Source organism: Rhinichthys klamathensis, unplaced genomic scaffold (genome assembly GCF_029890125.1).
Source record: "Rhinichthys klamathensis goyatoka isolate OS25496 unplaced genomic scaffold, OSU_Roscu_1.1 h1tg000098l_1, whole genome shotgun sequence".
Lineage (NCBI taxonomy): Eukaryota > Metazoa > Chordata > Actinopteri > Cypriniformes > Leuciscidae > Rhinichthys > Rhinichthys klamathensis.
This window is the reverse complement of record NW_026606637.1, coordinates 7,731,381-7,758,846: the sequence shown is the minus strand read 5'-3', so window position 1 is coordinate 7,758,846 and position 27,466 is coordinate 7,731,381. Positions and strand designations below refer to the sequence as shown.

The window sequence follows — 27,466 nt, the reverse complement described above, 5'->3', positions numbered from 1 at the left end:
CTCTACCTGCTCGACGTCACTCTTCCAGTATTGTCAACCCCAGACGGCACAGTGAGCGGGTAAATACTTCCTCAAACGCGTTGCTCATTCTGCTCTCAACTTACACAGCAGCAGTGAGGATAAGAGGCGAATTATTGAAACCTCTCAGACACTGAAGTTGGTAAGTTTTCTGTTAACAACTTTTCACTTTTTGCGCGTTTTGTAGGCGTTTGTCCGCCCATCGGGAGCGTAGAAATGACAGACATGTATAACATGAAACGTCCACGTTGTCCACCAACAACCAATAGATTTCGTCGCATTTTCGATGGTTGTCTCTCGGTCGCCGCGAGCATCAAACGATACATTTCCAACAAATCAATTTATGATTTAATGGAAACAATTGTAACACTTGGTAACGAGAGATTATCTAGGCTTTTTTGGACAGGAAGTCCTATAAATGTTTGATATCGTGTGTTCTTAAACATTCAAGCTCAGGAGAGGAAAATAAACTTGATAAATAGTTTTTTTTTTTCGACTTCACTTGGTTCTCTACGCGGAAGCAGCAGCAGCCGCTGTACTTTTCGACAATGTTTCAGAATGCGCTTGCGCTGCCCTAAAGTTTTGTAAACACATAAACCGTAGAAAGACCATACTGACAACTATTTCCCGTTCCTGCTCCTCCACACTGTACATGTCATTTTATTATGTAGGCTACTTTAGTCAGGAAACAGAAAGTGTTGGCCTACTGTACGGTCTTGTTTTTCAAGTTTTTTGAGACGGAGAGAGAGATACAAACTAACTAGTCTTGACGACAATGTTTATTATTCGCATGACACGATAAAAATTAATTGCGCAAGATTCACTTAGTTTGACCAACGTTTCAGGAGCGTCTTAATCGTGGTTTCCATAGTTACCGCTATGACTAACGAGTTCTTCAGAGGCTGATGATAAAATATTTGATCCTCCCACCTGGATCAGTCTCTTTTAACAGTCAAACCAATTTTTCAAACCAAACCAAAAAAGCCAATTTTTCTAAAGCATCTGTATCTATTTTTCAAAAGCATTAACTGCCACCACAAAATGAGCAGTGTAGACTATTATCTCAGTGACAATATTTACCAAACCATTCAGTATGACAACAGTTCCTGCACAGTCTCTCCATCCACCCTTAAAAAACAACAGAACATGGGGAATATCTGTAGGCCTCAATGTGTGAGACAGACAGACATACAGACATGATTTATTATGAGATTTTTATTCTCTTGCTTTGTTTGTTTTCATGTACCAAAGAACTTGCGTATTTGCATGGCGTATACTCAGTATCCAGGCCATATTTGCAAGCTGTTGGGTAGAGTTTCTTTCTTCTGTTGAACACAAAAGAAGATATTTTAAAGAATGTTGGTAATCAATCAGTTGATAGCACAGCACCCATTGGCATCCATAGTATTTTTTTTCCTATGGATGTCAATCGGTGCGGTCAGCTGTTTGGTTACCAACATTCTTCAAAATATCTTCTTTTGTGTTCAACACACCGAAAGGAAGGAAGTTTTCAAAAGGAAGTTCAGACACATACAAGGCTTATTATGTTTTTATTTTACATATATTGTGCATCCACAAGAAACAACCGCATACTTAATCATTTTTTATCTTTCCTTTTAAAGCACACACACACAAGCCACTGTATTGCACAATTTTTTTTCTTTCCTCTTTTACAAACACTCACTGGGTGCTTTGTTCTTGACATTAACCATGGTTTCCAGTAGTTTGTCTCTTGTGTTTTTCTTGTTTAAAGCTTGCTTGTGTGTCACCAGTCGCTACTGTACGTCCACAACCTGTACAGTGAACCAAATCAACACATTGTGCTCAGCCGGAAGGCACATGTTAGTAAAGGTCTTAATCAACAACATGCATCGCCTCTGAATTATTTATCAACCAAACTGCAGGAGAGAAGAAAGTAGTGATGATGGTGCGCCGTCACCCCGTCTGCCAACATCTATGTCGTCTCTGTTAAACGCACGGCTCTTTTACAAGCAAACACCATTAGTAGTGTTCAAATCTATCATCGGCTTTGTTTTGAGTTGTTTTTCCCTCATAGTGCCTCCGGCAAACACAAATACAAACACAATTGTTTTGTAAAAAGCTTTAGAGCCCAACACCCCGAAAGTATTGTTTGCGTTCTATATGTTTTGCATGTCATACTCATTTTGTATTGTTGTATCGCTTTTGAACGCACAGCAACATAAGGTCTGTTGCGTGCTTTTATGATAGCGAGCAAGCGCACAGGCCGTTCTCTGTTGGTCTTGGATTAATGAAGCTTTTGTGAAGTGTGCGTAAGGCAGAAATGGACACCACTCTTATTGCACAGGCTGACAGAGGCAAGCTCAGCTTCACCTTTAGGTCGACATGCCAATATACACTACACAAGTGTGTGTCTGTGCCCAAATTTCTTGTCCAAAACCGTGCATTTAGCAGTTCAGCAGATTTGAGCCCTAATATCGCACACACACATTTGATAGCAAGCCTGCAGTCACACAGTAAGCCCTGTTTCAGAGAGGAATTGGCTTTTCCACACTAACCTTGACTAACTATTGTGTGTGTGTGTGTGTTATAGGCGAGGGAAAGATAGAGGCATAGGGTCTCTTGTTTCTTAGCCTAAGGGAAGAGAGGGGTGAGAAATCAATGCTACACTAAAACGAATGTCACATGGCTCTCTGCACTCATCTGACCTTGAAGTCACTGATCTCTCGCTTTCCATGTTTCTCTCCCGCACTAACTCGCTCTGCACACAAACGCTTCCTTGATGCATGTTATTTTAACCCAATAACCCTGTGACATACAGTACGTGTAAAAAAGAAATGGTTATGCTTGGTGTTATGTAATGCTCACAATGACATTTTTGTTCTTGCATCCACGGATCGGTAACTGTTTAAACTCACCTGCAGACCATTTACATGCAATTCTAGATCTTGCTCGCAAAAATGGGGAATGCACATTTGTATTTGTTAAAAAGACCGGTTTGTGAAGTTTTAACATGACAAATGTGTTCTTGTTCATGTTTGTGTCCCAAATTTTGACTTTAAATTCAACATGAAATGAAAATGAACACTATTTACTATTTTAATGGACATTACTTGTCTTATCGTGGACGATTCATTGGTGCATGTTGGTCAAAAAAATATTTTGAACTGTCTATTCAAATAAGATTACAACAACATTACAACAAATTACAACATTGATAAAACGAAATGTTTCTTAATCATCAAATCGACATATTACAATTATTTCTAAAGGTTTACTGAGTAATGATGCTGAAAATTCAGCTTTGCCATCACAGGAATAAATTGTATTTTAAAATATACTGAAATAGATTTTTTTTTTAACTAAATAATACTTCACAATATTACTGTTTTACTATATTTTTTATTAAATTAATGCAGCCTTGGTGAGCATTAGAGATTTCTTTCAAAACAATATAGCTATAGGCCTAATTAAAAAAATCTTACCTTTGTCTGTCATATCTAAATGGGTTTAATGTCAACATGAAATCAAATTAGGACAATTTACTTTCTTAATGTATGTTCCTGAATTTATTAAATTTATTAAATTTATTAAATTTAACAAAATATATCTTAACCATTACCTGGTTCTCAAAATATAAAACGACTTTTCTTTTTGGGCTGACATCTCCAAGCTGTTTTATTTTTCAATATTTTTCTTCCCTCCAATCACCTTTCATAAAGTGACCATTTTTTATTCAATTAATTTTCTTTTATCCAGTTTAACATTAATGGGCAATATTCCGGACCGGAAGTAAAATGGATTGCAAACATTGTATTTTTATTAACTTCAAACAGAGGATTTCACATTTCTTAAAGGGTTAGTTCGCCCATTTAAGACATGAAGTTGTATGCAATCCTTACCAGCACTATAGTGCATACACACTGACCCACTCTGTTGTCACCTCCCTGGTCAGAGTTCTGGCCGCTGGAAGTTTTTCAATAAAGTACTCCCGGTTATTTTCCGGGGCCACAAAACTGTGCGTTTTTACGTGAAAAAATGATTTGCGTTTCAAAGCTTGATTAATTTACCACACAAAAAACACGCCGGTCAAAATGCATACCTCAGTTTTAATCTGCACTATTTTCTATCCATTTCTATCAATCCGCGCGGCTGTCAACGTCAACAGTGCGCACGTTCCGATCAGCTGTTGATAGTGCGACTCGCTGACAACATGTCTGACTGCGAAACTTGGAAACTTCTGATGATGAAACCAATTTTAGCACAATGTCAGACAGTTCAGATGATTAAAGTAATTTTACCACAACGACAATGTTATTGATTGCAACACAAAACCTCAATTGTGTGTGTGTTCAATCAAATAGTTTTCTCAGCAAATTGTACCAATATCCCTATACTGTTTTTATATTAGACATCTTTTCACGTGTTTTATAATGGAGTCTAAACATCAGCTTGTTTACCGTACAGTTTAGACATGGGATAATAAAGTTAGTAAATAGAGCTTACCCGTGTTACTGGTACAGCAAAACTCTTTAATTTTCCTTTTCCTCCCGGTTGGGGATGTAATCGTCTTCGCTGAAGTGAGCACTACGCACACGAAAATCCTTTATTCTGGATATTTTAGCTCCCGCAGAGTAGCCGATGGCAACCAGCCAACAACAAGCGCTTGCACCCCCTGCTGGTGAGATCGACTAACAGCAGATGGAGATTATGCTCGGTAAGCTGTCTCTAGTTATATTCGAAACAGGAAAACGATGGAATCTGAACTTTGATCCCGGCACATCCTTGTGTTCACAGCCTGGGAATTTACAAGTTCGCACTTTAAATTGTTAATTTAATACTTTTTACGTCGTTGTCAATCGATTGTGTAAACACTACAGCAGATCGGAACGTGCGCACTGTTGACGTTGACAGCCGCGCGGATTGATAGAAATGGATAGAAAATAGTGCCGATTAAAACTGAGGTATGAATTTTGACCGGCGTGTTTTTTGTGTGGTAAATTAATCAAGCTTTGAAACGCAAATCATTTTTTCACGTAAAAACGCACAGTTTTGTGGCCCCGGAAAATAACAGGGAGTACTTTATTGAAAAACTTCCAGCGGCCAGAACTCTGACCAGGGAGGTGACAACAGAGTGGGTCAGTGTGTATGCACTAGGCTTGGGCGGTATCCAAATTTTGATACCGTCAAACCTCCGCCCTATTTTACCGCGGTATACGGTATTACCGCGTGACTAATTAAAAATTATGACATAAGGCTCAGACGGCATCACCAAACTGTTGGTTTGTGCAGGGATGAGTCACAATTTTCGAATATTCAATTATTTGATTTTATTATAGAATATGGAATAGGTTGTGGGATTATTGTCTATAAAAAATCCCCATGTTTTCCGTTCTGATGCGGTGGTGACACGTTCAACCAGAGGGTGGCGATGCCAATAATGCATCTAAAAGCTGTCAATCAACTCTCAGACAACAGGAGAAGATGCACATTGTCTCACACCAGAGCATGCGAGCGGAGTGGTAATATTTCCTCCAGAGCAGAGAGCGCATTTCTGAAGATCACGCGCCGCGTGCTCAGTCCACTCAGCGTCGCGCGCTCAGAACGCCCGCAGTGACATGCTGGTTAGAAAACATGTGAAGTAGGGCTGCCCGTGCACGACTAAAGTTTTTTTTTTCTAGTTGACTAGTAGTAGTTGATTTAAGCCATTAGTCTAATCACATATTTATATTGATTAAATTACTTAAATATATATAGGAGAGAATGCTAAACCATAATGAGCGTTTTCGTAATATATTGCCTATTCTGCATCTCAAAGCACGCATAAAGCTTGGCACAAAGAACCGGCAAAAGTAATTATGCATGAAACATTTGAATTGTTTATTAATAAAAAACGTTCTATGTCAGTGGCTGCACAGATAAAGTTTACGATGCAGACTCGCATCTTCGCAGTAGTGAACGCGCATAGATAGAAATGCACACTTCATATGAATTAGCCTACAGAGAGCAGGCCATTTCTTTTAGTTTTTAATTGTTTTGTTTAAAAGTAGACATTTCAAGCTTATTATATATATACACTTCTCAGATATTTAAGGCATCTATCTTATACGCTGAGTTTCGTTCTTTTTAGGAGACGCGCTCCAGTTCACGCGCCGGCTTATATTGTCTATATATCCTTCTTATTTATTAATCCAGGCAATTCGTTGATGAAACATTGATTAAAATGAAGATACAATTTATGCGAAACGAAATTCACTTTAAAGAAAGGCTTTCTACAAAACAAAACGTAATAAGTGGTCAAAAATCATGTCTGACCCATTCCAAATGTTTTCCGATATTGGGCATCTTATGATCCTATCTTATTCATCTCATGCAGTTTCCTTTTCATATAATCAACATAGATGAAATAAAAAAAAAATAACAACATTATATTATTAAACATAAATATGAAAAGAAATGAGTTTTATTTTATTTTTTTTACTTATAACCTATTTAATAAGTGTCACACCGCTCCGCTGTATAGCTGTGTAGCCTACATGCATGTGTGCGTGCATATGGTGGAGGGGTGCGATTTTCGAATAATAATCAAATACCAGGCGATCTTCAAATATTATTTTTGCTTGAAATGCCCATCCCTGCCAAACTGCAGAAGTCGTGTTCTTCTTCGAGACCAGGTCACTCAGTGCGCAACCTGCCATCTTTCCCCCTCTCTCCCCCACTCTTTCTCCTCCACACTGTCACGTGATGACAACCACACATAAGCATTTTTAGCCATTAAATAAATTATATTTAATATTTAATCCTTTTCTCCTATATAAGTGCATTGGATTTTTTTTTATGACGGTATGACGATATTGAAACTGATACCGTTGCCATTTTTAGATCCCGCGGTATACGATATTACCGTATTACCGCCCAAGCCTAGTATGCACTATAGTGCTGGTAAGGATTGCATACAACTTCATGTCTTAAATGGGCGAACTAACCCTTTAACTGTATTATGAGGACTGCAATGCACAGAGGGGGAATTTTGGAGCCTGGCGGATTATATTTGCTGTAGGCCTACATTAGCAAAGTACAAACAGCAGCATGATGCTTTGAACTCTGACAATAAACTGTAATTCCATGCATACAGATATATTCACAAGTGTGATTTTAGAAATATGCAACCGCACCATCTGGATTAACAGGTTTCCCAGTGTTCTCCGAAACATGGGTGTCCTCTTACAAACTTTCATTTCACCACTTTTACAGGACAATCCATGACTTCGCCAACGATCCAATCAATTCCCAATAGACAAAATCAAGTCCCTACATCTTTTCTTTTTTGAGAAGCCGTTTCACTTATACATTGCAATAGGGAATAAAAGCAAATTTATAGATAAGTTTCAACCTGTTTTCCATTTGATCTGTATTATAGTGAAATCATCTGAAATATATGTGCTTGCTTCCATCCCCATATTGAGCGAGAACAATTTGGTGTTAAAAAAGAAAAGAAAAAGAAAAGGTGAGCAGAGCAGCTGTCTGATGCAAGATAGAGAACAGAGCGAGACTCTTATACAGGGCCGGCACTACAAACACCCGCAGACAGAGTGAGATCCCCACAACAGACACAGCCTGTGTGAGCTGAGACTAATACCACGCAGAAAGAAAAACAGAATGTGTCCAATAGATAAAACTTGGGGAAAGTCAAACGCAAGAGGGCGAAGATTTAGATAATTAATGTATTCGATCTATATGGAGATGTGAGATTCGTGAAAGTGCTTCCAGCATCCCACATGAAAGCCAAATATGTTTACCTTATATCACTCTAAGAAAATGTAAAAGTCTACGATGTTTGTGAGAGAGAGAATCAAAAATATGGTGGGCATAGTGTGCAGAATAATAGAAGAGCAAAGGATTTCATGTACAACTTTGCATTAACATTTCCTGAACAGTCCAGTGTTAGGCCAGTGTTGCTGTGTCTGGCTGCTCAAACCAACAATACAATCCTGCATCTTTTGTTTGTTTTGCTGTAAATATGTTGGCTAACATGAGTCCAAGTTGAATAAAAGTGGCCAAAAATTACTTTTTACATATTATACTATAGTGTTGTTCTACAGTATTGGAACATAAATTTGACAATTCTAAAAGCGGAGTTAAAGCTTTCACTTGCAGCTTTTTCTGATTTGTTAGGTGTCATCTCCACAGAAGTTTGTGTTTTTCAGTGTGAACACAATACTCACACATTTTGTTTACATTTTTGGGGGAAATCAGCTAAACTTAACTTATGCCTAGTTATTTTTGCACATTAAACTGGGATTGAAGAAAGTAACATGGGGGAAAATAGCTGTGTTTACATTCAAAGTTGCAAATGTAACTTATGCGCAAAACTGGAATATTGCATAAAACATTTGAACCGTTTCCATCTTGTGTTCTAGAGAACAAAATTGTCACTTCCTGGGATGTTGCCATGAAATATCTGTAATAAAAATGCATGGCTTTTTTTCCTACATCATAAATGACTTGCATCTCAGAGCACACAGACGAAACTCAATAAACGCTGGCATGTTTTCTTGCGTTCGGATTTCTGGTGTTTGGGAATGCAATCATGTGAGATGCTTCTGGGTGGGTATTAAACCTAATTATTTTGATATCAGACTTTGGCTTAGGCATTTGGCTCAAACCAACATTTGAGATGCTGTGCGATGCAATTGGTCTGCTGGTTAGTCCAGTTATCCAATCACAGTTATCCAAAATGATTTTTTTGTTGGAGGTGCATTAAAAGAGCTACTGACACATTTCACATCTACTTCATATGGCCCCACACATGCCATATAGAGACAGTATAGATATTGTGGCCATCATGACTTTACTGAGTAAGTGTATCATTAGCTGCTTTGGCCTTCATTTTTGTGCGTTCTTGAAGATGAAGTGTTGCCTATTAGTGAGGATATCATGTCTGTTCCTCATCCTTCTACCTTCATCGCACACATTTGTGCAATCTGAGCACACTACTCCATTTGTTTAAAATAGAAGCTGGTGGTTTGCCAGTTTTAACATCATAAGAGTTAAAAGTAGTGCCATGCACACATTAAGACCCGTATACTATACACACACCAGAGTGTGTTAATTAAGTAGCAACCGATCTGGGTGTGATGGAGGTGACCTCTCTTGACAGATTAATAGACCGCTAAGGGAACCAGGCTACTGAAAAGATACACACACACACACACACACGCTGTCTGTTGAGACTAGCACACTTTTCACATTAATATTGATGACGTAAAACCTTGTCATAATGACATGTTTACTGTATTCTCAAATCATGATTTGTAGACAAGATTGAGTGGTTAATAGAGTAAGGCTGTCAGTCAAGTATATGAATGGTGTAAGAGTCTGGATTTTTAGCAAGCACATTAAACTTCCAGTATGCTACTCAATGCTTTCTTTCTTCCATCCCCCCTTTCTGCATTTTCCTCATTTTCTCTCCATCCCCTCCCTTGCTGGATGGGCTCATTTTTTCCACTCTCTCCAGGGAAACATTTTTTTTGTAGTCATATGCCTTTGAGTGTAAGAGGTTTATGTTTTGACAGATTAAGTGTTTTATTAGCTGATATTAATGCATTTTTGTCATAATATGCATTTGAGTGTGTGTGTGGTCCCAGATAATTTTTTTGATCTTTCTCACTCTCTGACACTGTAGATGTTTGAGTATATAACTCATCACCAGGAAAAATAATGGCGATAAAAGCAAATATTGCCAGGTTTTTCCCCTCTATACTTGAGAGTTTTGTGTGGGAGCTTTTACAGCTGGTTACAATGAACTCAATTTATCATTTTATGATGATATAATTCATGTATTATATCATTTGTGGAGCAAGGCTCTGTCACAACCTTCAGCAATTATCTAAATCTGCTGTGCTCTCTCTGTATCATTATTTAATACTGTGTGTGACACAGATTAGTCCAATAACATACATTTTAGGACATGCAATTTCTAAGCTTTGGGACACCAAGTGTTTCTGAGCATTATATCATAATATAACACATCTATGAAACCTTGTGAAGTGTCTTCACAATGAAACCTTCTGTATTTTGTGTTGGGACATGTATATTTTATGTATTGATGGATTACTTTAAGCTTAAATAAAAATAGAATCAACCGTAGAAACGTTTTGAGAAGCCTACATAAAATGTCCTCCGTCATTTTGGGGTGTTACATACACAGACTTAGGTTTCTGGTTTCCCTCCCTGCAGATGTAAACAAGTCACTCATCTGAATGGTTTCAACACTTTTGGTGCAAGTGTGACAGATCAGCAAATCAACCATCGAGCAACATCTCGATTAGTCTCTCAGTACTCCATCATGGGTGGTATTACAAATGGGCCCACTTCACCTGCTCAACATATAGTCTCTTAGCGATTATGAGGCAGAGCGATCCAGACACAGAAAGTTGCTCTATCAGTGTTTTAAGCGGAAGTGTGTGGTTTTTTTTGTACTTAATAATATGCAATAACAGACCAGAAAGTCATTTGTAGGTTGATTTTCCTGAAAACTGTAAAAACTGTGGCTCTGTGGTGCTTTCAAAACATTAATCTGTTTGTTTGATAATTTCCCGACAACAGCAACACTGTTTCGACCAATGGCATGAGTTTGGGGTGGAGCTATCTGTTTGTCTGACCAATGACAGATGAGTGGAATGTTCAGGAATTTTTTTTCCAAAGTCCATTTTGATTGTTACAGCTGCAGAAATTACATAAATCTATTTAAATAAGTTCAAGATTAATGCGTTATTGTGACCGATAACTATATACAAAACGGAACTTCTGTCATTTTTATTTTTCATTCACTTTATTTTCCATTGTGTTTGTGTGTGTGCAGTGTATATTTAAGCCCTTAATCCCCGTGATTATTTTGTGAAACCAAGTAAAGGGCCAATTGTGTCCTAGAATCCTGGCAAAGCTCTGTGAAGCCGTTGTGTGAACAGTAATACAAGCAGGAATCTGGTCCTACCTGAGGGGCTGGGATTGGAAAATTATGTAATTTTGTGGCTATGAAAAATAACTAATTATTTAGGTTCTACTCTTACATTGTGCTTGTTAGGAAAACAAAACTAGCTAGCTGGTCATCCGCAGTGAGTGTTATGCAAGAACTATCGGAAAAGAGAAGATTTCACACCGTTTTGCAATAGGAAGTTGAAGCAACAAGGCTGAAACTTTAGTACATTTTGAGGCATTTATGAATAGTTCTTGTTAAAGATGTCAAGGATCGCAGTATATTATATATACTACCATTTTTTAAAATAAATTAAAAAAAATTATTCAGCAAAGATGCATTAAATTGATCACAAGTGACAGTGAAGTGTCACTTAACAGTGAAGTGTCATTTAAAATGTTATAAAAGATTAAGACAAATAAATGAATTTTCTATTCAAGGAATCCTGAAAAAATGTATCATAGTTTACACAAAAAAAATATTAAAAAGCACAACTTGTGTGTTTTCAACATTGATTATAATAATAAATGTTTCTTATGCAGCAAATCAGCATATTAGAATGATTTCTGAAGGAACATGGGACACTGAAGACTGGAATAATGCTGAAAATGTAGCTTTGTCATCACAGGAATAAATTACATTTTAAAACATATTAAAAAAAGAAAAAATATTTTAAATTGTAATAATATTTCACAAAATTACTGTTTTTACTGTTTTTTGATCAAATAAATGCAGCCTTAGTCTTATCGACCCCAAACCTTTGAAGAGTAGTATACTGTATATACAAAAAGATTGTTTGCATCTTTGCCTGCTTGTTTTTGTTGGGGGTTTTTTGTGTCTAAAATCCAAACATCCGAGGCCAATGAAAGTGCTTCTATTATTTATTTTTCTAATTCAGAATTTTTCATTACAAATTACATTCTCAGCTCAGCATAACAATTTGAGAATTAAAATTGAATGAATTTCACGCAAGGATGAACTGCTCACTCCCTATACTCCCCACTCTCTATAGCTCACTTCCCTTTTCTTCTCACACATATCTACATCACACACATCATATTTTGCTCATCTTCTAAGAAATACTGCCTTATATCATTGCCTAAAAGGGTTTCTTGTCAGAGCAAGTGATGCTTCTGCTATTTGTGAAGGGGAAAAACATGAGAACCGCCTGCCAGTTTGGTAGGTTGAGGTTTCATACGATTTCTGATCTTTATCAAATTTTTTTCTTTTGTATTTAGGCACAGTGATCTCTCACCATGGCTCCGTTCCTGCGGATTGCCTTCAATGAATTTAACCTGGGAGACCTTCCTCCTATGACAGAGCAACCGTTCTGTGCCATCAAAATGAAGGAATCGCTCAGCACAGGTGAGTGTGGCTTTCAAACAGAGCATAATGCTTTCTGCAAGGTAAACTTCACCTTATGGGATTGTCTTCTCAAGATATACAGAATGCAGTGCTGCCTTAGAATTTGGCTAAAATGTGGAATCTTAGAAGGCATCGTAATTTCATTAGCATTTCTTCCTCTCTTTGTCCACCCAGAGCGAGGGAAGACGTTGGTCCAGAGGAAGCCCACCATGTACCCTGCATGGAAATCCCCATTTGACGCACACATCTACGAGGGCCGCGTCATACAGGTGGTCCTGATGAAAACAGCAGAGGAGGCTTTGTCGGAGGCCACGGTCGGGGTCTCTGTCATTGCTGAGCGCTGCAAAAAAGGCAATGGTCGTGCAGAGTTCTGGGTGGACCTGCAGCCTTCTGGGAAGGTGATGATGTCTGTCCAGTTCTTTTTCGAGGATGCAGACCTAGGTGGGTACATGTAAACGTAAATGTATACAACGTTCAAAAGTGTGGGGATTTTTTTGAAAGAAGTCTCTTATGCTCACAATGGCTGCATTTATTTGATCAATAATACAGTAAAAACAGTAATCTTGTGGAATATTATTACAATTTGAAACTGTTTTCAGTCTTAATTGTCACATGAGCCTTCAGAAATTCCAATTTGCATATTTGAAATAATTCTTATTATCAGTGCTGAAATTGTACTGCCTACTTTTTTTAAACCGTTATACATTTCATTTTTGTAACATCATAAATGTATTTACTCTCACTTTTGATTATTTTAATGCATCCTTATTGAATAAATATATTCATTTCTTTAACAATAAAATAAAATAAAAATGTACTGACCCCAAACTTTTGAACCAAAGAAAATCTCTTCCAAACCTTTTTTGAATTTATTTATTTTAATTTTAGACGACTTGCATGAACCAAATGATCTTTTTCTGAATCTAGCTCTGCCCTGATGGGCAAAAACGAATATTTTTAAAACCCTAATTTGAAAACCATAGAAGACTTGTGACTGGACTGGCCCCCCTTCACTGGCTTCCAGTACGTTTTAGGATTGATTTTAAAATTTTAGTGTTTGCTTATAAATCCTTAAATGGTCTAGCCCCGACCTACCTTTCTGACCTTATACAACAACATGTCCCATCAAGGTCGCTTAGGTCGGCAGATTGCATGCTTTTGGCTGTCCCTAGAGTAAGGCTGAAACATAGGGGTGATCGGGCCTTTTCAGTTACGGCCCCTAAACTATGGAATAATTTACCATTGTCTCAGAGGCTGGCCCCAACACTCTCCACTTTTAAATCTAGTCTTAAAACATCAGTGTTTCCCCTACCATTGTTTTAGGGGGGCGGCCCGCCCCCCCCAAAGCGACCCCCCGGCCCCCCTAAAATGCCCAGTCATAAAAAAGGAATTTACGCGGAATTTCACGGAATTTGTAAATCTTTTGAGGAATAAATAGAAAGCAGTTCAAAATCAAATCGCGATGTTGACAAGTGTTTGTGGATATTAAACCACAAAGACAATTTAAATACGAATCCTGCTTTTTCTGTGTGAATGAATGGTGCAGCCGACGCGACGTGCAGTTTCATTTACCACACACACACACACACACACTGAAGCACGTGTAACGCTTGCGCTGTTTTTTGCTTATATGAAGACACAAATGCATGAACTTCCTCTCCAGGCTCTAGATCCACTCCGAAAGTCACTTCGTGATCATTTAACCGCTTCATTTGAGAAAAACTATCATCATGACATAAACGCACAGAAACTCAAAACTAAAGGTCTTCACGGCAACCCGTCAAAATAAAAGTTCGGTTTAACTTGACAGAAATATATTACCGTTGTACAGTAGAATTTAGATATGTCCCAATGTAATAATACTAACACTAATCCAAATAAATTATCATAAAAACTGAATTTAAGAAATAATCCATGTTTTAATTTTAACAGTAAAGCTCATTGTGCAGCACGTTATTTGACAAAAAGTTTATTTAATTTCATGATTAAAATTGATGATAAATGATAACATTTGTGTTTTATGTGTTTTATTACCAGAAAAAAACACAACACAGAGTTAGTGAATTTTTTTTCATATATTAATGTTGTATAAGTTTAATGATTCAGAATACATTATTTCAATTAATTAGACACTCTTTTTGATTGCTAAAAAATTTACACCATGTATCCGTAACACGCCCGCTCCGCAACACTAGCAGTCATAACATATTTCTATTCTTTGGCTTTTACTTCAGTTTGAGAGCTGTGTGTTTTTGTCGTCTTGTTGTTGTTTTATTTTTGTTGTTGTTTATTTATGATTTTGGATGTATAGCACTTTGGTCAACTTCTGTTGTTTTAAATGTGCTCTAGAAATAAACTTGACTTTGACTATGACTATTTCTATTAGTAGCATCTCCTCCCTTTGTTTCCCTTTGTTCCACTGTGGCTTTCCCCTCTTTCTTGAAATTCAGTCTTTTTTTTCCATTATGTCACCACCCTCAGATATCAGCTTAGTCATGTCAGCTGGTATCTGTCTTGTCTTTGCTTACTCATGCTGTCTTACTCATGTTTTCATGCTGGTATATTTTTTCATTCCTCCTTCTCTTGCTCTCTTGATCTAATTTTTTTTTTTTTTTTAGACATTATAGCATATTTGCTTATTATATCTCCAAATATACAACTGGTTGTTACTGTACTGTAAAAAACATATATTTTCAGAGTGATATTTGGAAAGACTTGTCTTTTTACTTGTCTTTAAAACAATAATTGTGTCATACACTCTGGCACTGTGCCAGAGGGCAAAACCATCAATCTCAACCCGTGAGAGTTTTGTTTCTAACTCTCAGCAGGAAATGAGTTGATTGTAATCTATTAAAATGCTGAAGGCATCATAAACAGAATTATCATTATGTACCACATATTTAGTATCCAAAAGCCAGTGAAGTTAATGTTTAGGCATAAGTTATTAATAAATATCCCATTTAAGGGACGTTTATTCCAAAAATGAATCTTTTATTTTGCCGTGGAACACGAAAAACGCTATTCAGCACGGTGCCATTTACATTTTCTATTCTATTTGATCTTTTCTTTGTATTCCTTTTTTTGTTCACAAAATGAGTTTAAAAGAAAATCAAAAGACTTTTAAACAACATAACAGTAAATAGATATGTTATATCTATAGATATAAATAGAATAAAAATAAATTTTCTGGTTAAATATCATATAGGTATGTAATGTCATTTTAAAACATTAGAGAGTTGTCTATTTCAAAAGACCCTGTTTTGACCTGCTTCACAGAATCAAAGTCCTCAATGACCATGAAAGAGGAAGATGGCCTCCTCACAATAAACCGAAGGAGAGGAGCCATCAAACAGGCCAAGGTTCACTTCATCAAGAACCACGAGTTCACAGCCACCTTCTTCAAACAGCCCACCTTCTGCTCGGTGTGCAGGGAGTTTGTGTGGTGAGTAAATAAATGAATTAAAGAAAAACAAATGGTGTTACAGATGCACTTTTATTGCACAGTAATCATCCCACATCTAATAGCTTGTACACACAGTTACAGTAAAATATATTTATAACTAGAGTTAACTAGAGAATACATTTGTCGCCATTCATCGCCACCATTTGTTTTAGGTGGATGCCAGGGTTTCTTTTTTTAGTGCATTGCTATGTGTTTGCTAGGGCATTTATAAGTAGTTGCCTAATTCAAAAGAGCCCAAGTCTTATAATATTAAATATGATATTCTGGATTGATCCCTAGATATGACTTAGATCCTCTACATATATTTTAATGTCCGCTATGCATAAAATTGTAAAATCTTTTTTTTCAAGGTATCATGCCCACAGCAGGGGTGTCTCTAGCTTTCCATCAGTATAAAACGTGTGTCCATATTTAATACTTTTTTTTGTTTTTATTAATTATTATTGTTTTAGATATAAATGGTCTTTTCCTGTAATACCGAGTCATTCGACTTCTTTGCTGTTGACAAAAGATAGATAATATTTGCAAGTTTTGTTTCCTATATTCACCTCATCCAGCGCTATTTTTGTTTTTATTCTTATAAAATATATATAATAAAGAAACGATTCCGTCTGAATGGCGCGTCCTGATTGTGTTGGGTTAGACGCATTTCTGGATCAACATATTTTGTTGATTCTGGAACAACATTTCTATCCCTTCTGAAAAGTTATGCCTGCGATCAGAGGGAAATGATAGGTGAATAACACTGATGAAGAAGCTTGTAAGCCTAAACTTGACATAAACTGCAAACTTGTCCCTCGAATCTGATTGGTTGATTGGAATGTTGTTCCAGGATCAACAACTATGTTGCACTTGGTGAAATCAGGTTCTGCATTTGAATGAATCAAACTGAATCACGAACAAGACCTGGCAAACCCATTTGACTGATTAGAATAATGGAGTGATTCATTCACAAATCTGCCATCACTATACTAGTTCAGATTCTAAACAGCTGATAGAAAACAGAGTTGATTGCTAAAATATTAGAGAAAACTATTCTCAGTTTGGTGTACGGTAATCTCCATTTTACATATAATTTATGAAGCACTTTGATTACCCAGAAAAGCACTATATAAATGTACCAAATTATTATTATTTTTATTATTATTAGAAATATTTTACTAGAACACAGCCGTATTTCACTGGGTCTCATGCCCCAGTAAAAAGGGTCTAGCGATGCCCCTAGACCTGGTCCCAAGTATTAGCAACAGCAGTGGTTCGTGATGAAGACTGCGAAAGCAGAGTTTGCAAGTTCGATACCAAACTGAAATGACCCAGAAACTAGAGAATTACTGAGATTACAATGCAGCGCTGATGTGCCCTTAAGCAATGTACTTCTCAGTCAAAGTGACGCAAAGTCCTCTAATTGGCGTACTATAACAGGTTAGTCCAGGGAGATGGGATCCAGCGAGATAAGTCACTTTGAATTAAAAAAAAAAGCATTATAAATAGCCAGTCACTGCATGACTAACATTAAACAATTAGAAATATTATTTCATCACTATTAGAAATATTTAATATTATGGGATAATTCTATAATATTATCTTTAATATAGGCATAAGAAAGTAATATCTGTAAGTAGCCAGAAGCGTCTGGCAGTAATAATCTTGGTGTGTGTGTTTGTAAGTCATAGTATTGGATAGCATCTGTGTTTGTTTGCGCAATCGCACTTGGACTTTCCTCTGATATTTCAGCCGCCTCAGCAGAGTCCCTTGGGCTGTCTCCTTCCTGTGCAGCATGAGACGGATTACTTTAGTGCTTTGTTCACGCTTTGTATATAAATGTATTTGTGTTGGAGAGTCATTTATCCAAAGTCTCCCTAATAAGAGTTTCAAATGTATACCATTTGTGTACTAACAGTCTATTATCACCTGCTGTGTAGAAATATCAATAATCCAACATTTTTCATTATTATTTTTTTTTTTTGCATTCTAGGGGTCTCAACAAGCAGGGCTACAAATGTAGGCGTAAGTATCTTCACAGCTTTCTTTATCTATTGTAGACCCTTCCATCTGTTTCTTAGTAAGAACACACATTATACATATTAGTAGATTTGTTCCTTGAACAACAAAATCAGTCATATAATATTGCATTCTGACAAGTTTTTTTCTGTGTGGCACATAAATCATCCTCCTGTGCGGAATTAACATAATGGGCTCTTTTGAAATCTTTTTTTAATAAGATTTTTTGTACCATTAGATTAATCAGAAGGTAATTTGAACACATTACACCTTATTGCCCCCTTGCTCTTTTCTAGAATGCAATGCGGCCATTCACAAGAAGTGCATTGATAAGATCATTGGGAGATGCACAGGAACAGCAACCAACAGTCGAGATACAGTGGTAAGCATTAGAGTCCTCTTCAACAAGGAGAGGTCCATCACCATGAGAGGGTCTGAAGCAGTTCTGTAGGGGGTCCGCCAATTGTTAATTGAGCTAAAACCTATAAAAAAAAAAAAAAATTAAAGTATGAAAGCAATATTTAGCAAAACAAAACTTACTATTGATGCAATATTAAGTTTATATATATATATATACATATATACACAGTATATATCGGTTTAAAAGTTTGGGATTAGTAAGATATATAGTTTCATATATATATTTCATAAGATATCATAGTTTCTATGATAAATGACTCTGCACATATATAATGTATAATGTCACTCTGTACATCAATATTGATTATTTTATCAGGGTTCGTACAATGTGCTTGAAGTACTTGAATTTGACTTTTTGACATTTAAGTCCTGTAAAAACCTTGAAAACAGCCATATTCATGATAAAGTAATTAAAGTGCTTAACATGACATTGCTCATATAAATATCCAATTATATGATACAGCTTTCATTCTTCAAGTCAATCATATATTCATTAATAAAACATCAGTTTAAATAAGGAAAGCGATAGTATCCTTTCAATGGTTAAAGTTACCACAGTCTCTGCACTTTATTTGTACCATTTGTTTTTATTACTTTATGTTTATTTATATATTTACCTTTTTAGAGTTTGAAATAATAAAGATATTGTTTTATTAGTGAGATCTCTGATTGCAGTCCTTGAAAACCAAAAGTAGTTATTTTAAAGTCCTGGAATTTCATTTTACAGTAACTGTACGAACCCTGTTTTATAATATTGTGATTTCATTTGTAAATAAATATTATAATATATGATTTTTTTTTTGGCTTTGTACTGTAAATATCATAAAGTATGTACCTCTCTGATAACTGCTTAACTGTTTTGGGTCTAATGGTCAAATTTTAACAAGGACATGGAAAGGGGAAAAAAAATCACTTGCAGTTCCAAAGGGCCGGTCCTTCAGTTTCCAATTCCAATAATGAACAGAGCAGGGATCAGAGTCTGTCAGTAATCAATAGAAGCTCATGGCATTATAAAAGCTTGCCATGTTGCAAATATGTCTTTGTCAGGGTCACTTAACTCATAAACAGCCCATTTTGCCGCCTTATAATCAATCGATCATTCTTAACATCTCGGCATGGAGACTAACAAAAGTTTTTTAGCAATACTTTTGTCCGGAGTCTTTGATTACATTAGTCCCACTCCCAGTGGGCAGTTCTGGGGTCCATGAGGCTATGAAGGGCCATCATGAGGCATTTTAGACTTTTCATCTCTGCCCACAAGCATTTCGATTCAGTCTGGTGCTGATGGTACGTCTGCAGTTTCAGAAGGAGCGCTTTAAGATTGACATGCCACATCGCTTCAAGACCCATAACTACATGAGCCCGACCTTCTGCGACCACTGTGGGAGTCTGCTGTGGGGAATGGTCAAACAAGGCCTCAAGTGCGAAGGTAAGGAAGATTTTGTTTTATTGGTGGTTGTCTCTCACCTGTTTTCCCATTTCTTTTGCAATGTCTTTTTTCCTTCTTTGTCTCTTTCTCTGTTTTTAATATCTAATGCAACTAACTCTCTCTGTTCAGAATGTAGCATGAACATCCATCATAAATGCCAGACCAAGGTTGCCAATCTGTGCGGAATCAACCAGAAGCTCCTAGCTGAGGCTTTGACTCAAGTCAGCCTGGTAAGTGATTCAACTAGTTGCCCTGGCTCGTTTTCAGGGCATCTGCAATAACATTTGCATTTTATAAACCTTAAAGATCATTTTTTGGGGTTGTGTGTGTTGAATTTTCATGTGTGGAATTATGTTTGACATACTGAGTCATGTTCTCTGTATTTTTAGTGTGTAACACACTCCCAGAAATAAAGTAGACAAAATCTGACATGCTTACTATTTTCATTTATTGTGTTTAGAAATCTTCCACAAAGCGTCCAGATCCCAGTCTGTCGGAAATTGGAATCTATCAAGCCATAGAGAAAAACATGCCAGTGGACCCTAGTGGTGAGTTTCCATTACTGCATATTCCCTGATGCATTTTTGCTCCCCTTTAACTTTGGTACATTTTTATTAGATCAGCTTTGATTTTAATTAATAGACAGTGGCTCCAAAACGTATTCAAACCATTGTCACATTTAAACATTTCATACATTTAATTTAATTAGAAAATATCTAACTGTGACATCTGCACATAAAGTTTTTCTCAGCTCTAATGTATTTTCTGTGCCAATTTTCCAATGGCTTTTGTCAAGCTTGTGCCATTGTGATTTTCAGTGGATGTATGAAGTCACTTCTCAAATTCACTTTCTGTGGGTAAAGGTGTAGTAATTTTGTTGTGTTTTTGTCTTTTTTTTTTAATACAAAAAAAAAAATTCAATTTTAGTTTGAGTTATTTTATTACAATAAGTAAATAAAATAAATAAATAAAATAAGAAATGTTGCTTTGGCATCTAGCTGAAATTAAATAAGTTTAGTTTTTTAATGGTTTACTTTTTTTCAGTTAACAATTATTTCAAACAATGGAAATGTTTTTTATGTTTTTTTGTTTTAGTTTTATTTAACTTTTTATAACCCCGTTTTGTGTTTATTAATGTGTGGACATTGGTATATTTGTGTTAGCGGAGGCCTCTCAGTATGGAAAACAATGGGATGAAACGACCCCTGGCCCTCCCAGCTCCAGCATCCCATCCCGCGTCTCCATGAGCAACTTCGTGTTCCATAAGGTACTGGGAAAAGGCAGCTTTGGAAAGGTAAGAAACAAACAGTGTACAGATTTCTGCATTGAATTATTATGAAGTCCAGTCTTTAAACAGTTCCCATGTTAGGTGATACTGGCTGAGCTCAAAGGAAAGGGGGAATATTTTGCCGTAAAGGCCCTGAAGAAAGATGTTGTGCTTATGGACGATGACGTGGAGTGCACGATGGTGGAAAAAAGAGTGTTGGCATTAGCCTGGGAAAACCCTTTTCTTACACACCTCTACTGCACCTTTCAGTCGAAGGTAAGTGTTCTTCCAAATAATAACGTTACACGTATAACACCATTCAAAAGTTTGGGGTCAGTAAGAAATTACTTGTAATACTTTTATTCAGCAAGGATGCATTAAATTAATCGAAAGTGACAGTAAAGATATTTATAATCATTTCTTTTTCAAATAAATGCTGTTCTTTTTAAATTTCCATTCATCAAAGAATCCTGATTTTTTTTTTTTATGTCAGTTTCTACAAAAGTATTAAGCAGCAACTGTTTTCAAATTGATATTAAGTAATATTTCTTGAGCAGCAAATCATCATATTAGAATTATTTCTGAAAGATCATGTGACACTGAAGATTGGAGTAATGATGCTGAAAATTCACCTTTGCCGTCACAAAATAAATAACATTTTTAAATATATTAAAATAGAAAACAGTTATTTAAAAAAATCTAATAATATTTCACAATATAACTGCTTTTACTGTGTTTTTCATAAAAATAAATGCAGCCTTGGTGAGCATAAAAGACTTAATTTCAAAAATATTAAAACAATCTTGCCAACCCTGAACTTTTCATTGGCAGTCTATACAAGGAAATACAAAGACACTCACTAATATGCCTTACACATTGTTGCAGTGATTATCTAGCAGACTGTATTATGTCTAATATTTTTTTATTATTTTAAAAGTGCTAAAAATTCTAATGAATTAGGGATACTTAGGAATATGTAATGTGGCCCAACAAAGTGAAACCATGACATAAATCAAGGTTACAGTTAAGCATTTACAAGAACAATGCTTTGTTATCCTTTCCGTAAAGCATGCTGAAGAACTAGTTCACCCCATTATACTTGCTATGTTTCATGTCTATCAACATGTCAGCCTGCTTGGCATGTGTGCGGGACAATGGGTTTGACGTTGGAACATTATGAGAATGGCATGGAATGTTGGAACACATGAATGTTTTAAATACCATGTTCTATTTGGGAGCTTATACTTATCTGTCTTGAGCAGATGCATATATGTGTGTCTGTGCAAGATGGGAATGTATGGAGGGGAATTACACAAAAGATTACTGTGGGAAATTGCCTCACAGTCAGTTTTGATTTTTTTTTTTTTTTTTTTGACAGGCTCACACAAATATCTAAATCTAAGATAATTTGCTTTAGAATTATGTGTTGTGGTCAATGTATTGTCACAATCCACTGTCGCTCATTAATGATGCTGCTCTGTGTGTTTATCAATAGGAGCACTTATTCTTTGTGATGGAGTATCTGAATGGAGGAGATCTGATGTTCCACATTCAGGATAAGGGGCGTTTTGATTTGTACAGAGCCACGTGAGTGACATGCGTTCTGAATAAATTATCTCCAAACAGTTAAACATTTACTGGAGCATATGATTTATTTTCCATAATCAAGAAATATATATATAATTTTTGTTGTTAAACATCAGCAAGTGTTTTGCTCAAATCTGTTTCCTGTCCCAGGTTCTATTCTGCTGAAACCATCTGTGGACTACAGTACCTCCACTCTAAAGGCATTATATACAGGTGAGAGAAAGGTTCCTGTGGTCTGATGACACTGGATTTTCTCAAAGAGATGCTCCTAAAATTGATAAATCTGCTATTGTATATTTACACTCATATTGAAGAAACTCTTAAAAAATGTTTTTGTTATCTAGGAAACAATATATATATATATATATATATATATATATATATATATATATATATATATACTCATATATATTAGTGCTGTCAAATCGATTAATCGATCTAAAATAAAATTTTGTCTTTATATAGTATATATATATATATATATATATAAATACTGTATATGTATTTATATATATTATGTATGTGTGTGTGTGTGTGTGTGTGTGTGTGTGTGTGTGTGTGTGTGTGTGTGTATGTATGTATGTATGTATATATATATATATATATATATATATATATATATACCGGTATACTGTTTATACATTTACACACACACACACACACACACACACACACACACACACACACACACACACACACACACACACACACACACACACACACACACACACACACACACACACATATATATATATGTATATAAATCAAACTTTTATTTTAGAATTGATTAATATATATTATTAGTATATATATATATATATATATATATATAAACACTGTTTATATATTCAGTGAGTTCGGTAAGATTTTTAGGAAAGTAATACTTTTATACAATTATTTAAAAGTGACAGTAAAAACTTTTATAATCTTACAAAAGATTTTTATTCTAAATAAATGTTATTCTTTTGAACTTTCTATTCATCATAGAGTCCTGCAAATATGTATCATGGTTTCCACAAAAATATTATTAAGCACAATTGTGATATCAGCATATTAGAATGATTTCTGAAGGATCATGTGACTCTGAAGACTGCAGTAATGATGCTGAAAATTCAGCTTTACCATAAATTGCATTCTAAATATATTAAAAGGGAAAATAGGTATTTTTTATTATAATAATATTTTATAATATTTCTGTTTTTACCGACCTCAAACTTTTGAACCATATAACTTAAAACTCTCATGTGGACTTCATGTCTTCTTTTTTTTTCTACTCAATCAGAGATTTAAAGTTGGACAATGTGATGCTGGACAAGGATGGACATATTAAGATTGCAGACTTTGGGATGTGCAAAGAGAACATAATTGGAGAAAACAGAGCTACCACGTTCTGTGGCACACCAGATTATATTGCTCCCGAGATCCTGCTGGGACAGAAATACAGTTTCTCTGTGGACTGGTGGTCATTCGGCGTGCTGCTCTACGAGATGCTGATTGGCCAGTCGCCGTTCCAGGGCGATGATGAGGACGAGCTGTTCGAGTCGATCCGCATGGATGTACCTCACTACCCACGATGGATTACCAAGGAGGCCAAAGACCTGATGGAGAAAGTGAGTCTGACCCACTGATTTATCTTGATGAACGCTGTCAGTATTGATGCTTTATAGAATCATTTACTTACTTGTACAGGCCTGCCACTCTTGGAGGAAGTTTATGTTCTCAAAATTGAAATCTGTGCCTTTTACATGTTCACAGTTATTTGAGCGGGATCCAACCCGACGGCTTGGTGTTGTGGGAAATGTCCGTGGACATGGCTTCTTCAAGACAATCAACTGGCCTGCCCTGGAGAAACGAGAGGTGTCTCCACCGTTCAAGCCAAAAGTGGTAAGAGTCTGATTTGATTTGAGTAAAAGTTTGTGAAGCTATTTGCTCCTCAAAATGTGACATAACTCTGACAGATCAGCCAGGTTATAGATTATTCATTTCTATAAGCCAGTGTTGTTATTGATAGCTAAAACAAAAAACTATTAAAAATCGTTTTATTTCTCTCTCTCTATTTAATGATCATACATTTTCAATTAAACCATCAAAATATGAGGAAATTATTTCATCTTTTTTAAATATTGTTAATATGAGAGAAGACCAAAACACTAAACAGATACAGGTTTGATATTGCTATGCAACAAAATGAATACAAAAGCATACACTGACTACAACATAATGAGTTATTAATATTTTGTTTGTTGTTTTGTTTTTTCATGTTCATAATTTCTTTGTATGACAGCCTGGCCAAAAATTATGTCGGCACAAATTTGCATTTTTATTTGCGTTATCCCAAATAAAACAATCGACTCTAAGCACAACTACGCAATATGGTTGCAAATTCTTTAACACATTTTTTATAATGTTTTTTTATTATTATTTAAAAAAGGGTAAAGATGTCAATTTTACTTGGCCGGACATCACTTTTGGCCACTACTGTAACTAACTAAAATAAAATAAGTTTGTTGTAAGGTAAAGTACTAAAATAGAGAAAACAATAAGCTAAATAGAAGTATTTAAAGCATAAAACAAAATAGCTACAATTTAAAAAAATAAAAAAAATAAAGACAAATTCAAAATATGATTAAATACTTTAATAGTATTTAAACAATACTTAAATAACACTGCTATGAGGGTTATTAAAGAGAGGTTTCGCCTACATGCATGATTCATTTCATGATTGAATCTGATTGCAAAGTGATTGTGTGTTTAACAGAAATGAACAAATGAAATAGTAGAATATCTGTCATAAATGTTTAGCTAGTGTAGTTTTCATGGCTGAAAACTACAGTTAATGATAAACTAAAAACCTATGCCTTATCTGTGCTCGTATGACGACATTACAATAACAGGAAATCTCTTTTAAAGAGGTCATATCATGTCATGAGGAATCAGATTTTCCCTAATCTGCTGAGATAAGAGTTGGATTTACAATGGAAAAAAATACTGCAACTTTCAGAAAGCAAAACTTCCTCCCCAGTCCAAGTGGAAAACTTTACTACTGATGTCATACTACAGATTTCCACATTTACAGTACACGTCAACAATGCATATCTGGTATTCAGAAACTTGAGCTGCCTAGTCATAGTATTATTCCTACTATTCATGTCTCCTGCAAACTAATACACGGAGCCCCTATAGGGACATGATGCTGGAAAAAATAATAAGTCAATGCTTTTGCGTTCTTTCGCAAATGTTTTGTGTTCCCCCTTGAAACTTTGCGTTCAAAGACCCATTAACGGTCTTAAAAGTGACTTCTGCCATCTCTCTTCCTCTACTTGTAGAAATCGCCCAATGACTGTAGCAACTTTGACCGGGAGTTCCTCAGCGAGAAGCCTCGTCTCTCTCTAGGCGACAAGAACCTGATTGACTCTATGGACCAGACTGCCTTTAATGGCTTCTCTTTCATTAACCCCAAAATGGACACCATTCTGGAGAAATGAGACATTCTGGCCAGGATCCTCTAAACCTGCCCCTCTCGAAATCAAAAATGGCATACAGGAGCCAGGAGTTCAACCAGTGTTACACTTGTTATACTTTCTGGATGGTCCAAATAGATAATGGTGTATTTATGTCTTTGTTAATCAAATGATCAAAACTTCAAATCAAAAGAACTTCTTTTAATCATGTACTATATTTGTTTTTGTAATATCCCTAACATAGAAATGTATATGTTCATGGGATTAAATAATACCCTTACTATCAGACACGCATATACACAACTTGACAAAAAGGGACTCTGAGAGAAAGGGACTGTATATTGTAGACTGTATAATATGCTGGGACTTTGCAATTTGATTGAATAGTGGCCTTCTTAACACTCTTGAATCCTCCTTGTTCGCCCTCATACAACGTTTCATTGTTAAACATAGACTCTCATACTAAGGTTCATTTGTGGGATGATTTGGCCTTTTTTTGTATCTATCCTTTCTTGTTGATCTGAAACAAGTTTTACAGTGTAATTGTAAGATGCTGATTTTCCCAGTGTGAGCTGGCATAAGCTCTGCTGAGTGTACACAAAAATTGTTGTTTTTTTCACTATGGATGTATAAATAATGGAAGTCTTGTGTAGGTGAACCTAAAACCTCTGCACTATGAAAACTTTAGAAATATTAATGTCCTGCTAGACATCTTGATCATGCATAGGTTTACTTTTATGGTACTGTAATAGTTGGTACAGAATATTGGTAGGTGGAGGATATACATCTCCTGAGAAAGTGAGAGTATAAATATATATACTGTTATTTAATGTTGGTATTTTAATAAAGTATGATACTGTACATAGCTATATGTATATTGTTCTGAACTGTTGCTGTTACTGGAGGTAATCTTTTTTTTTTTACTGAATTTACTCCTCAGAACTCAACACCATTAAAGGTTTCCTCAACTTTAATTTTGACTTTTGTCGTGTTGCGTTTGTTGACGCTTCGCCCATGATAAAGTTTTACCATAGTAATAATAGCTTCTGCCAAAATGTTACTGAAATAAAAATTGTAAACTGTTTGTGGCTACCGCGGTCCCTCAAAATGAATGAATAAAAAACGGTTTAAGGATATTGTATTTTAATTTAGGTCCTGAAACGTAGATCATTTTTTCTAAGGAAGTGACAAGGAGTTTGTTCAGTGTACTTTGTGCTGAGCCATCATCATCAGACAGCGACCATCACAGCCGCTTAAACTAATTCGAAAGGATTGAAATTACTGCCATCTAGCGGATATGGCTTTAAACTGCATGTTAAGCCTCTTTTGACCTAAAGATCCGGAGCATTTCAGCAAATTCAGATCCACCGGTTATGTCCGTGACTAAAGTTTACTTTTGATGCTAAAGTGTCTAAAAAAAAGCTGTTGATGTATTTTATACCCCAACAGAGGTGCCAACTATGAATGAAAGACCAGACTGTCTTTTTTACATGGCGGG

The 27,466-nt window shown here is 35.9% G+C and overlaps 1 protein-coding gene across 1 annotated transcript; it reads left to right on the top strand.

Moving 5' to 3' along the window:
• Positions 1–26,940, top strand: prkcdb (protein kinase C, delta b). The gene is made up of 16 exons (XM_056252860.1): positions 1–160; positions 12,214–12,340; positions 12,515–12,781; positions 15,617–15,782; positions 17,779–17,810; positions 18,101–18,186; positions 19,524–19,653; positions 19,783–19,883; positions 20,114–20,201; positions 20,811–20,947; positions 21,023–21,196; positions 22,416–22,507; positions 22,658–22,720; positions 23,790–24,117; positions 24,263–24,391; positions 25,834–26,940. Exons 2-16 carry the CDS (start codon positions 12,232–12,234, stop codon positions 25,990–25,992), a joined length of 2,061 nt encoding a protein of 686 aa, XP_056108835.1. The 5' UTR covers positions 1–160; positions 12,214–12,231; the 3' UTR covers positions 25,993–26,940.
• Positions 26,941–27,466: the final 526 nt, after the last annotated feature.

Coding starts and splice junctions, on each gene's coding strand:
- prkcdb (XM_056252860.1), top strand. CDS start 12,232: ATGGCTCCGTTCCTGCGGATTGCCTTCAATGAATTTAACCTGGGAGAC. Junction 18,187..19,523: donor CCAACAGTCGAGATACAGTG/GTAAGCATTAGA, acceptor GTACGTCTGCAG/TTTCAGAAGGAGCGCTTTAA. Junction 22,508..22,657: donor TTTGATTTGTACAGAGCCAC/GTGAGTGACATG, acceptor TTCCTGTCCCAG/GTTCTATTCTGCTGAAACCA.